This window comes from Chelonia mydas, chromosome 1 (assembly GCF_015237465.2).
Source record: "Chelonia mydas isolate rCheMyd1 chromosome 1, rCheMyd1.pri.v2, whole genome shotgun sequence".
Lineage (NCBI taxonomy): Eukaryota > Metazoa > Chordata > Testudines > Cheloniidae > Chelonia > Chelonia mydas.
Genome location: NC_057849.1, coordinates 128,326,002 through 128,339,832, shown reverse-complemented (window position 1 = coordinate 128,339,832; position 13,831 = coordinate 128,326,002). Strand labels below are relative to the sequence as shown.

The window sequence follows — 13,831 nt, the reverse complement described above, 5'->3', positions numbered from 1 at the left end:
TCATCATTTAATATGCTATGGATAAACCATTACACTACAATTATTTATAATTAATATTTGGTGTAATTCAGGTGGACGTGGTTTTTAATAACAACATAACCTTTCATACCAAGTGTTTTAATTTTCAGGAATGCGAAGCGTTTACCTATAACTTTGCAGAGGAAATTAGAAAACTGTACTTTGGTGCAGTGACACCAGGTTATGATTTCATGACACGACTTAGGTATGTATCTTAATGTACTTTTCTAAGTTCAATTCTATATAAAACTCAAAATTAGTGAAAATAGTGAGAAAGTATAGAAGGCTATTTGTACTATGGAAAGCTCAGCTTTCTTCCACTTCTGAAATATTTATAAGCTGTTCAATAATTAATGGTGAATAATGTTAATCATTTTCTTTATTATAGGGCAGGTATAGAATCTTTTCTTCCTTCTAATGCTCATGAGATAGCAGAGAATCGTCTCTATGTATCAATCACCAACACTAAAAATGGAAAAAATTATTTGGTTTCAAATTTTGCCTCCAGGGAGGACCTCATTAAGGTAAGAAAGTTGCATATCACTTCTGTAAATGAAAATGCATGCCTGTCTCCCAAAGTCTGGGACATCTTATTTATTTATTTATTTATTTATTTATTTATTTGTAATTTGATTAAATCCTATTCCTTTTACTCATTTGAGTAATCTCACTGACTTCAGTGGGACTGCCCACATAACCAAGGCAAGCAAAAGTATAGTGGCACAGCAGCACCACTATAGTTAAGGTTGTGTCACAACTTCTGTTTAAAGGTCAATGTTTTTAAGTCTTCTAAAATCAACATGCTTAATCAGATTCCTTTCAAATTTGGTGTGCCTCATGATGGTGCAGGATAAGGGTAGTGACCCAAATTTGGGCTAGGAGTTCCAGAGATACAAACCCTGAAAAAAACTAGCCATTTTTCAAAAAGTTTCTAGATAGTATGTTTTTGTAAAGAGCAGGAGCTCAAACTATTGATGTGATGCAGATCAAATGGTCTCAGTCTGTTGAGTTTTACCCAAAGTTGTGCGTAGCACCCACTAAATCTTTGTGAGACCCAAACTGAGAACGGTATTTAAGAAAATGTACATTATTTATAGACTGCATACAACAATACAAAAAAATGCCTACAAGATTTACATTCCTGCCATTTTATGGTCTTTAAAGCTCAACTCTTGTACATAAGAATGGCCATACTGGGTCAGACCAATGCTCCATCTAACACAGTGTCCTGTCTCTGCCAGTGGCCAGTGCCAGATGCTTCAGAGGGAATGCACAGAACAGAGCAATTTATCAGGTGAACCATTTCCTGTCATCCAGTGCCATCTTCTGGTTTAGGGACACCCAAAGCATGAGGTTGCATCCCTGCACATCTTGGCTAATAGCCATTGAGGGACATATCCTCCATGAACTCACCTAATTATTTTTTGAACCCAGTTATAGTTTTGGCCTTCACAACAACCCATAGCAATAACTTACCTGGGTTGAGTGTGCATTATGGGAACAAGTACTTTTGTTTCTTTTAAAGCTGCTGCCTGTTAATTTCATCAGGTGACCCCTAGTTTATGTGTTATGTGAAGGCGTAAATAATACTTCCCTATTCACTGCCTTTATACCATTCATGATTTTATACACATCAATTATATCACTCCTCAGTCTTCTTTTTTCTAAGCTTGAACAATCACAGTTTTTTAAATCTCTTCTTATATGGAGCTGCTCCATATCCCTAATAATTTCTGTTGCCCTTCTCTGTACTTTTCAAATTTTAATATATCTTTTTTTGAGATGGGACAACCACAATTGCATTAATTATTTAGGTGTGGGGATACCATGGATTTTTATAGTGGCATTGTGATATTTTTGTTTTATCATTTATCACTTTCTAATGGTTCCTAAGACGTTTAGCTTTTTTGACTAGTACTGCACATTGAGCGGGTGTTTTCAGAGAACTATTCACAGTGACGCCAAGATCTTTCTTGAGTAGTAACAGCTAATTTAGAGCCAGTCATTTTGCATGTATAGTTGGGATTATTTTTTCCAACATGCATTACTTTTCACTTATCAACACTCTAAGTGCTTTCAAATCTGATTGGTTACTCAGATTGCTTTGAAATTAGGTGTGTGTCATGGGGATGCAGGATAACATTGTGATCGAAATTTGGGGTCATTTGACTGAGTGGTTCCTGAGTGAAAGAAACCCCCTGTGAATGTATCCCATACTGGCCCAGCAACCAAAGAATTAATACAGGCACTGCGGGCTGCTACCGATTGGAAGCCTTGAAGCAGCTGGGAGGATAAAAGGGCTGGGAGGCAGAGCGGCGGGGCAGTTACCAGAGAAGTGAGCAGGCTGAAAAAAAAAGCTCCTGACAGCAAACTACTAAAGAGCTTCCCAGAAACAACAGTCCAGGAGCAGATTAACTGATCGACAGGGTGGGGAGCCTGCAAAGATCCAGGGAAAGGTAGGAAAAAGATCAGGGCATTGTCAGAGTCGAAGAATCCTGATTTTGCTTACCTGACTTGAAGGCCCTGAGCTGGAACCCAGTGGAGTGAGCGGGCATGGGTTCCCATACCAACCCCCTGGCAGACTTGGAACTCAAGAAAAGTTTGTCAAACTCCTGTGCACCAGGATTGGACTCTCAGGCCCGGGCTCGGTAAGCCCTAGGGCTGTGCTACACTTGGCCAGATGGGCTCTGTTGCACTCCTGCACCATCCCATACCTCACTTTCCCCAAAATAAAAAATAGTTATTTCTTTCTGCTGCTTTGTACTGTTAAACTGAGAAATACCAATGACTGGAGGAATCACAGGCCCTGTGGAGATAGATGGCTGTGAGCTCACTCTTTAATTAACACATTTAAGGATGAGCTAACCACAAGCCTCCACTAAGATAAAAGGAGTTTTGGACTGAGTGGCTGGAGGTTGACCAGCCTCTTTATTATTCTGCTGTGTTCATAATAAACCTCCCCATAAAATAGAAACATGTTATATTTTAACAGAAACAACTGGTCACAAACAACATGAGTTATTAAATCTTTACTGCACAGAAACATCAGTGGGTGTTCACTCACGGCAGTGGCATTGGCACACTCCCTCAAACTACCCAGCCATGCATGCAGCGACTTCATAGAAACCTTGTGATTTCTCATCCTTAAATGTGTTAATTTGAGTCATGGGTGGCAATTTTATTGTGAGTAATCAAAGTGTTTGGGGCGGGGGGGAATAGACATGTGACTGCTTCCTAGAACGGGAGGAGTGGAGTATTAGGGAGCAGAGGAATGGGTAAATAAGGCGTCAGAGGGTTTTGGGGCTGCAGTGAGTCAAGTTTTACCCAAGGTACTGTACGGCACCCATTAAGTTTCTGAGGGACTCCAGTGAATGATGTTTAAGAACAGGTTCACTTATTTGCTTGTGCAGTCTAGTAGGATTACAGTGCATAAGCACCAATGAAGAAGAAAAAACATGAAGGTTTCTGTGAAGCCGCTTCATGCATGCCTAATGGGTTGGAGGGAATGTGCCAATGCCATTGCCGTTAGTGAACACCCACTGATGTTTCTGTGCAGTAAAGATTTAATAACTCATGTTATTTGCAGCTGGTCTAACCAAAATTTTGGTTATATCAAGTGGGAAGGAACCAGGTACAGAGGTCTTTGTGGTAGGAGGACAGGAGAGGGATTGCAGCTCTTGAGGGAGCGGGGAAATGAGGATGTGTTGGCAAGCCTTGGATTGTCTGAGTAAAGCTGTTTTACCAGTTTCTGAGAATAGGGAGGAGAATGGGGCTGGCAAGTGGCTACTTCTTGATCTCAGCGCAGATTTATGAGGTGTTTCCAAAGACACACAAGATGGGAGTGGAGAGAGGTGGCCTGTGTTGGCATCATGTTTTGCCCACTCTGGCGCATCTAACTGATGGCTTAACAGGTTGTGACCTACCTAGAGCAGGGATGGGCAAACATTTTGGCCCAAGGGCCACATCTGGCTATAGAAATTGTATGGCAGGCCATGAATGCTTATGAAATTGGAGTTGGGGCGAGGACTGTGGCTGGGGGTGCAGGCTCTGGGGTGGGGCCAGAAATGAGGAGTTCAAGGTGTGGGAGGGGGCTCCTGGCTGGGGCATGGGGAATGTGGGGGGGCTCCGGCTGGGGGTGCGAGCTCTGGGGTGGGGCTGAGGATGAGGAGTTTGGGGTGCAGAAGGGTGCTCTGGGCTGGGACCGAGGGGTTTGGAGGGCGTGAGGGGTATCAGGGCTGGGGCAGGGGGTTGGGGCATGTGGAGGTGGCTCAGGGTGCAGGCTCAGGTGGTGCTTACTTCAAGTGACTTCAGGAAGCAGTGGCATGTCCCCCCTCTGTCTCCTAGGTGGAGGCGTGGGCAGGCAGCTCCGCTGCGTGCTGACCCATCTGCAGGTGCCACCCCTGCAGCTCCCATTGGCTGTGATTCCTGGCCAATGGGAGCTGCAGGGACGGAGCTTGGGATGGGAGCAGCATGCAGAGCCAGAGGGAGGACATGCCGTTGCTTCCGGGAGTGGCCCCCGACCCTGCTTCCCAGCTGGAGCTCCGGAGTGGGGCAAGCCCCAGACCCCACTCCCCAGCGGGAGCTCGAGCACCGGATTAAAGTGGCTGGTGGGCTGGATCCAGCCCACAGGCCGTAGTTTGCCCACCCCTGACCTTGGGGTTGTGGTGATTCACTTGGGAGACAATGATCTGCGTCTTATTCCTGATGTGCATTTCATATGTTATATTAAGAGCGGATTAAGACTGCATCATAGATTTGTGTCCAGCAGCAGTGATTGGTTTCTCTGAGTTGGCTGAGTGTTTGAATAACTGCTACACTGACAATATGATTAATATTAATAAGTGTTGGTAGAACATTAAATCAGGAAATTGGAGGGTTTATGGCTGACTGAAAATATTTACTGTATGGCAAAGAAAAACTGCAAGCTCTGCCACCTCCCTGTTTCTCAGAGATGGGGTACATCTGTTGGGCAGGGGTCTCGCGCTCTCTCTCTCTCAAACAGAAAACTGTCAGTATTTTAGAAGAGAAATCCTGTCTGTGATTTCTCTCACCAGCCCTTCCAAACTCCACTGCCCAACCATTCTGAGTCATGACCTGTAATGTCTACGTGTATCTATGCAGCTACAGACATTGTAGCTGGCACATGGATTGGTGCTTGAACTGTGCCATGAAGTGGCTGTGGAGCAGCACAAGAGCCTGCTGAACCATGCTGCTGGTGCACATATTCATCATTCTGGCTATGAGCCCTTGGTCCTGCTCCCTGTTCACCCTCTTTATCCAGGAACTTCTGGAGCTGTCTCTCCTCATGGAGTGTACCCCTCTCCTGCTTAGTTTTCTTAAAAGCAAGGTGCTGTTTGCTCCTCCTTGGTCCTCCTCCTGATCCCGCTGCTGGCTAATTGTGACACTCAGAGTTCTAGGTGAGAGGCTTGGCCCAGCAGGTGAGGAAGTGCCTGCCAATGGAATGAAACAGTAAATTAATTATATTGCCATTGGGGGAAGGAAGAGAATCTCCTCATTTTGCTTTCTTTCTGTACACAACCACACAATTTGCAACATTTTGGAATACTTATATATCATTCCTTCATAAATTCTCATGTATAGTCATTTTCTTGTCTACTATTGGGAGCCTTGTGCGCACACACACTGTGGTAAGTAACATTGATTTTACTTTAATTAAAAGAAAAAAGTTTGATCTAGCTGAGAGATGGTGGGTTAAAGTCATATTTCAGGGATATTTACCAGTACTGGCTTAGACTTTGTTTCATGCAAGGGAAACTCTCTAATATTTCAGAAATACGAGAATGGGGAAAAAAAGTAATTTTCCTCGCAAGTGGAAGGGTCCCATCAGTGTATGCAGTGGACCTGGTGATTGTGAAGGGGTTCACTTGCTGCACGATTGCTTTCTTGTGGCCAGGCATGATACAGCAGCTCTTTCCACATATAGTACCCCTTGCTGACAGTCGCTCTGTCAGTGTAGTGTTCTCCGTTCCCAAAATTTGGCCCTCCAGCGAGGTCAAGCTTTACTCCACCCCATCTGGGTTAACCGAGAATCCAACCTAACTATAATCCAGTGACTTTACAACCAGTTTGCCATCTGTCTCTGGGTTCTTTATGCCCCTTACCTCAAGGGCTTTCACCCCAACTTCCTTAATGGCTGGTAGGGGAGCCCCGGCCCTCCCTCTTCTCTAGGTTCCAGCTCACAGCCAAAGTCTGCTCCCTTAGGCCACGGATCAGTGGGTAGTGATCGATCTATTGGGGAGCTCTCTGCCATCGACTCCAGAACTCCACCATGGCGAGAGGCGGAAGCGGAGTCGACGGGGGAGCGGCGGCTATCGATCCTGCGCCGTGAGGATGCAAAGTAAGTGATTGTAAGTCGATCTAAGATACGTCGACTTCAGCTATGCTTTCTCATAGCTGAAGTTGCGTATCTTAGATTGATTTCCCTCCCTCCCAGTGTAGACCAGGCCTTAGAGTCCTTGCTGCTTCCCTGCACTCTTCTATTCTCCAGAGAGTGATTGCAGACTCTCTTCCTGCAGCCCTCTTCTGTTTCAAATTTCCTGGCTTTTTAATCACCACCCAGCCCCTCCCCAGCTGGGTTTCATCATCAATTAAGCCTGCCTGTCTCTCTCACAAGGTGCTGCCGGGTATGTTAGTTAGCCTCAGGCCGACAGTAACCCCTTCGGGGCCTGTGTGGGGTACATCCACATCACAGTAACTTAGCAACCCATTGGTGAGTGTAGTGGTTTAGTAAGCTACCGGGGGGTCTCAGAAAGTTCTCTCTACCCAGAAATCTAAAACATTGTCTTGAATTCCTGTTCCATAAAACATTTTCCTTAGGGCTGTCAATTAATTGCAGTTAACTCATGCCATTAACTCAAAAAAAATTAATTGTGATTAATCACACTGTTAAACAATAGAATACCAATTGAAATGTATTAAATATTTTGGATGTTTTTCTATGTTTTCAAATATATATTACAACACAATACCAAGTGTACAATGCCCACGTTATATTATTTGTATTACAAATATTTGCACTGTAAAAATGATAAACAAAAGAAATAGCATTTTTCAAGTCACCTCATACAAGTATCGTAGTGCAATCTCTTTATCGAGAAAGTGTAACTTACAGATGTAGGCTCTAAAGTTTTACATTGTTTTGGTTTTGAGTGTAGTTATGGAACAAAAAAAATCTAGAAGTCCACTCAGTCCTACTTCTTGTTCAACCAATCACTAAGACAAACCAGTTTGTTTACATTTATGGGAGATAATGCTGCCTTCTTTTTGTTTACAATGTCACCTGAAACTGAGAACAGGCATTCGCATGGTACTTTTGTAGCTGGCGTTGCATGGTATTTACGTGCCAGATATGCTAAATATTCATATGCCCTTGTATGCTTCGGCCACCATTCCAAAGGACATATGTCCATGCTGATGATGCTCTTCAAAAAAATAATGTGTTAATTAAATTTGTAACTGAACTCCTCGGGGGAGAATTGTACATCCTTGCTCTGTTTTACCTGCATTCTGCCCTATATTTCATGTTATAGCTGTCTCAGATGATGACCCAGAACACATTCGTTTTAAGAACACTTTCACAGCAGATTTGACAAAATGCAAAGGAAGGTACCAATGTGAGATTTCTAAAAATAGCTACAGCACTTGACCCAAGGTTTAATAATCTGCAGTGTCGACCAAAATCTGAGAGGGATGAGGTGTGGAGTATGTTTTCAGAAGTCTTAAAAGAGCAACGCTCAGATGGGGAAACTACAGTACCGAACCACCCAAAAAGAAAATCAACCTTCTGCTGGTGGTATCTGACTCAAATGATGAAAATGAACATGCGTCGGTCTGCATTGTTTTGAATCGTTATCAAGCAGAATCCGTCATCAGCATAGACGCATGTCCTCTGGAGTGGTGGTTGAAGCATGAAGGGACATAAGAATGTTTAGCATATCTGGCACGTAAATATCTTGCAACGCCAGCTACAACGGTGCCATGTGAACGCCTGTTCTCACTTTCAGGTGACATTGTAAACAAGAAGCAGGCAACATTATTTCCTGCAAATTATAGCTAAACTTTTTGTCTAAGCTATTGGCTGAAGTAGGACTAAGTAAATTTGTAGGCTTTAAAGTGTTTATAATAATGCAGTTATTTTTTTGTACATAATTCTACATTTGTAAGTTCAACTTTCATGATAAAGAAATTGCACTATTGTATTAGGTGAATTGAAAAATACTATTTCTATTGTTTTTTACAGTGCAAATATTTGTAATAAAAATAAATGTAAAGTGAGCACTGTACACTTTGTATTCTGTGTTGTAATTGAAATCAATGTATTTGAAAATGCAGAAAACATCCAAAATATTTAAATAAATGGTATTCTGTTACTGTTTAACAGCATGATTAATCCCATGATTAATTGGAATTAATTTTTTTAATCACATGATTAATTGCAATTAATTTTTAAATATTTGACAGCCCTAATTTTCATGCAGCGCCTTCCAGGAGTGGAACAAAATAAGGACCACAATTAACAAACTTTAGGATTAGAATGCAGACTATTATTGGGGGCAGAGTTGATTCCTACCGGCTCCCCCTCCCCAGCCTGGAAACAGAAAATCCAGGGTCAGGCACGGCAAAAGAATGCCTGCTGCATGAAGAATCATGGCCTTCCAACGAGAAAATAGGATGAAAAAGTACTTAAAGTAGATATCGTTATTGCTATATGGGACAATAATTTGCTACCCAAAGCATACATATGCAGCATTACATAGGCATTGCAGATAAACAAAAAGCTGTAATTCCAAAAATATATAGCACTCATGCCTGTTAGTCTTTAAGGGTTTTGGAAGCTTTAATTGAAAGCAAAGTTAGAAAAAAAAATTCTTCTCGTCATCCTTTTTTGAAAGCCCATGGCAGACAGGTGGGAGTGGGTGCTATGCAAATCTCTTACATAATGCCCTCAACCTAGGGTATAAACACCCTAGCATGTAACATCCTCCTCCATAGCAATAATGTTACTGATCCTAACCTGGAAATCCTGCCCTCACAAACCAAAGGTTTAACCATATGGCAATAATAATAAAAACAACAGGGTTGACTCTTACTGGGCTGAGTATTGATTCCCTGGCCCTGCTCTGCTTTCTTTCCAGGCTGGTCCTTGGGTTCATCTCTAAACAGGTCCTCAGAAAATTGACCCAAAACGTTTACTTAACCCATCCTGATGAAGAAGGTGCTATTGAATTTGGCCCCCTGTGTTTCTGTAAATTTTGCTAAAAAGAATTCCTTAAATGTATGTATGTCTCTTTGCTGTCTTCTTAAATATTTGTTTCACGATTTTCTCTTATTCACTGAAACCCACTTAAAAAAAAAAGAGATCATGTGGTGACCAGTGTTGAAGGTAGATCAGGATAGTAGAGGGAGTTCACCATATTTGGTCACTGCCTTCATGGGTCTTGATGTCAGATGTCAGTGTAGCATTGTATCATCTCATGGTCACATGGCAGAATAAGAGGAAGAGAAGGACACATCTAAAGGAAGTTCTTGTGTTCAAACAGGCCTATACACTGCCAAAAAAAAATGTGCATGTGTACAGTATGTCGAGCTCGGAGGGGGCACATCTCTGGTGCTTTCCAACATTTTCTTCTAAATGCCACCATGTAGACTTGGTCATGATTGTGAATGTGTGCTGATCTGAAAACAAATAGGAATGAGGATTCTTGAGGTAGCTGGGGAAGGGGTTCTTCCCCAAAACCTCTTAAAATATTGCATACAATCTTCTGTATTTTAGGCAATTAATATTTGAAAATATTTTATTTAAAATCCATAGGGGGTGGATGGGCCAACCAGTGGCATGTGTGGTAGGGTTCCTTCTTTCCCTGTGTTTCTGAGCATCTGTTGGATTCGATTGGCGCTGCTTAAAATCCAGCTACTTGTTTAGATCAGCACTTAAAATCAGCACTTAAAATCCAGCTACTTGTTTAGATCTCGAAGTATGAATTTAAAAGGCCATCATTTAAGTGCCAGTTTTTAATATCTTGCTAAATCTGTCAATATTCAAAATTGGTGGGCTATTTTTGTTGAAGAAGAAAGCAGAGAACTTCAGCTGTCTGAAACTGAATCTGAGCATGAAAGCGGTGGTGCAGATGGGCAAAGGAAAGTATTTTGATGAGTTTGCTTCCAGTATACAGTCTCCTTTGGTTGAAGGTTCATATTTACAGTTGGTCAATTCAGTCTGTAGTCCAGGAGTACTCTTGGATTCCTCAGTGACTCTGAGCTCTCACATAACAAAAGCCACAAGTAATGCTTTCTGCCATTTCTGGTTGGCTAGGAGACTGCATTATCCTGGTGGGCAAACAGCTTGCCTCAGTTATTGATGTCTTCCTCATCTCTCAGCTGGACTACAGCAATGCAGTATAATTGGGTGTGAAGTCTTCAGTGCTTAGGAAAGCCCAACTAGTACAAAACGGTACAGGGCATCTTCTCAGCAACACAGCCTACAGTGAGCATATCAGACCTATCCTCCACTGGTTTCTCATAGAACTTTGTGTCAAGTTCAGGGTTTCAGTCCTTCTCCTCAAAGCACTCCATGGTATGGGCCTGGGATATCAAAAAGATCATGTCAACAACTCCATTCCTATGACACAATGTAACTCTTGACAGTAAGAGTGTAGCTTGTCTGTGCAGGAAGTAGAACTTTCTTGGGTGGTAGTCCAGGACTGTGGAATGAAGACTAAGGAACATCACAGACTTCACCACTTTCTGCTCCAAGTGCAAGGCATATTTCTTTTATTTTGCCTTTTCTAATATAAATACCTAGCAACAGGTATATTAAAAAAAAAAAAACTACCAAAACAAGACACTCTACTGCACTTGTTTCTCCCCCTGGAGAGTGGATGAGAGACCTGAACATGACAAATGTGTAGTCACATTGCTTAGTGCACTGCCGGAAGGAACTCAGATACTATGGTGATGAGTGCAGTATAAAAACCTATGTAGAATAGAGTAGAATAGTTATGTCCTTTGTTCTGGAGAGAAGATAGGTGAACAGCAATCTGCAGTGAATGCATGTTCTCTATTACAGTAGCGAGTGCTGAAAAGTGTAGAGTTAGTTCTCTACGCATGTGCTGCATTGCAGTGTATTTCTCTAAGCTAGAAAACTACAAACTGTTGCCTTGGGAACTACTCTGCTCTTGTAATTTTTGACTAGTTATATGCTTGATGTGTCCATAACACTTGGCCCTGATGATTGTAACTACTGTTAGCAGTGAAAAGGGTTGTAATAGTAAAACATCAATAATTACAAAGAATTGCTTAGTGGAATACAAAGATATTATTTTTTGGCTGCTTTTTTAAATTGAGTTGTTTTTGCACATGTAAGTGTAATCTTTGTGTATCACTTTTACGAGAGCCAAAATCCAGTCGGTTATTTAGTCTAACCTAATGTAAGTTCAAATAGTAACTTGTCGCTTTCATTCTGCAATAGTTCAGCACACAAAAATAAAAGAAAAAGTATTCATTTAGGTGGATGGTATACATATGTGAATTTTAAGGCTATCATTTATAAAAGTGCAATTTCTATCATACTGCATTATTATTCAGAAAAACTGATGTATTAGAAAGAAAAACACTATGTCAAAGTATCTGCTAAATGCCTGTCTTTCGCCAGTTCTAGCTTCACTTTTCAGTATTGAACTATGAATAACACACAGTGTGTTTACAATCTACATATATTTAGATTTTAATCTATATTAAGAAATTGTGATTTTGTAGCAACATGAAAGAATAAAGTAAATCTAAAATTAGTTCGGATTCTTCTAAACCAAACATTATTAAATCAATGACAGAATAATTGATTTGTACCATGTGCACTCTCTGAGATTCCTATTTATAATTTAACTAAAATAACAGTCCTGAACTCTTAATCGCATTTTGACATACAGTACATAGCAGATATTGAGATGAATATGTTTTTAAATGGTTATTGTGAAGTAGATGGAACTAACATGTTGAATAATGATTATTGTATTGACTGGTGAAGATTACATGACACACAAAAGAAAATATTAATATTTTCAGATTTATTTTACTGTCACCTTCTTTTTTTTTCTTTTCTCCTCTCTAGGTCCTCCTGGCCAGCAGTTTTGTGCCAGTGTATGCAGGAATTAAAGCAGTGGAATATAAAGGAGAGGTAATATTGTGATGTTTGAAGACTTGTGTATTTAATTGCAAAAGCACTCTTCATTTGTGACATCAAAATCTCAGATGGATTTGGGGGGTGGAGGGAAGGGAGAATCACAAGCCTGTTGTTTTGTTACACACTGAGGGTTATTTATTTAACACTGTAGATGAAAAGAGCATTCGAGGAAGTCATTGCAATCCATTCTTATACAAACATAGCGAATGCCAGAGACACTATGCATTTGGAAATGGTAGTGACCTGAAAGCAGCATTCTTAAAATGTTAATGTAATATCCAGTTGTTTATCTAGTTTGCTGGGCTGCTAATGATTACAGTATTGTTTGACGCACAAAAATCTCTAGGTAATTTCTTCCTTCTAAACATTGTAGTTGGATTCAGTTGAGATGTACCAAAATGTTAATGTTACGTTTAGTGTTTTTCCTCCCATCAGATCTTTTCCAGAATAAGTTCAAATAAATCATTTTGCCCTTCATTGAAATGGATTCATCTTTGGCAATTTAGTTTCTGGCTGCCAAAAGAAAGCTTGAGTTCATTTCCTGGTTGTGGGAATGATGTATGTAATAGTGTCTTGTACAATTCAACTCCACTGACATCATATCTGGCACATAAGAGCACCACCCTAGGCAATAACCTGAGTCAGGGGGGTCAGACCATGACGAAAGGTGCCCCAGAAATTCAGTAGCAGCCTCACTTTTTGCCAGATGGAGTCATTTGGATGTTGATCTTGTTTTTACAATTTAGGGTAAATACACTGGATGTCAGAAGCACTCTCTATTACTTGAAAGGGACAAAATCTCTTTGTAAATCTAAGGCTATATCTATACTGCATCAATTGTGGCAGCACGTAGGGTATGTGTAGCTACATGCCACCGTGAAAAACCACAGTGCCACAGTGTGTCCACATTGTAATGTGTAGCTACACATATCAGTGACAGGCTCTGCCAAGGGGAAGGCAGTGGGGAAAGACTCGGGCAGCAGAGAGCTGGCAGAGCCTTTCCCCACTGCTGGAGTCTTTCTCTGCTGCCAGAGAAGGCTCCAGTAGGGGAGAGACAGCAGGTTGCTACACTGCTAAAAAGAGCAGTATAGATGGGGAGGCACTGCTTGGGCAACTATAGAGCCATGTAGGTTATATACCTGGGTACATACGCACAGGCTTCAGGTGTGTCTTTTCTTGTCTAATCAGTCCCTCACGGTCTACAATGCTATTTTACCCCTGCTAGGGGGCTAGCTTTTTATATTCTCTACACTAAGAAGTTTGCAGTGTGGATCTACCTTAGTTTTTTTGGTGTTTGGCAAGAAGTTGAAAGGCTAGGCCATTTCAGTTCAGAAGTTTCCTAGTGTGGCTCAGTTAGCATTGTCCAAGAGGACTTAGATTCCATTCCACTAAAGGAAGGGCAGCCACTGCTGCTTGCCTGTGTATTATGCCAGTCACTGAAATATGCACAGCTATTGCTTCGTGGTCAATTCGGACTTTTATGTAGCTCTGTTCTCTCAATTCAGAAGCTAAATATGTGGACAATTTGGGGGAAGTAATACTTCATTTGTTTAGGATTTCCTAAACAAGTTAGGATACTTCCTCCTGAAACTTGTTGCTGATCAACAAGTGGAG

At 41.4% G+C, this 13,831-nt stretch overlaps 1 protein-coding gene across 8 annotated transcripts in view; it reads left to right on the top strand.

Annotated features, from left to right (window-relative positions):
* PNPLA4 (patatin like phospholipase domain containing 4) overlaps positions 1–13,831 on the top strand; it is a 51,372-nt gene that overhangs the window by 23,399 nt on the left and 14,142 nt on the right. For all 8 annotated transcript variants that reach the window (XM_007060553.4, XM_027822974.3, XM_043537783.1 and 5 more), the window contains 3 exons: positions 129–223; positions 407–542; positions 12,146–12,211. In XM_007060553.4, the coding sequence (XP_007060615.2) occupies positions 129–223; positions 407–542; positions 12,146–12,211 (297 nt within the window). The remainder of the gene's footprint in view (positions 1–128; positions 224–406; positions 543–12,145; positions 12,212–13,831) is intronic.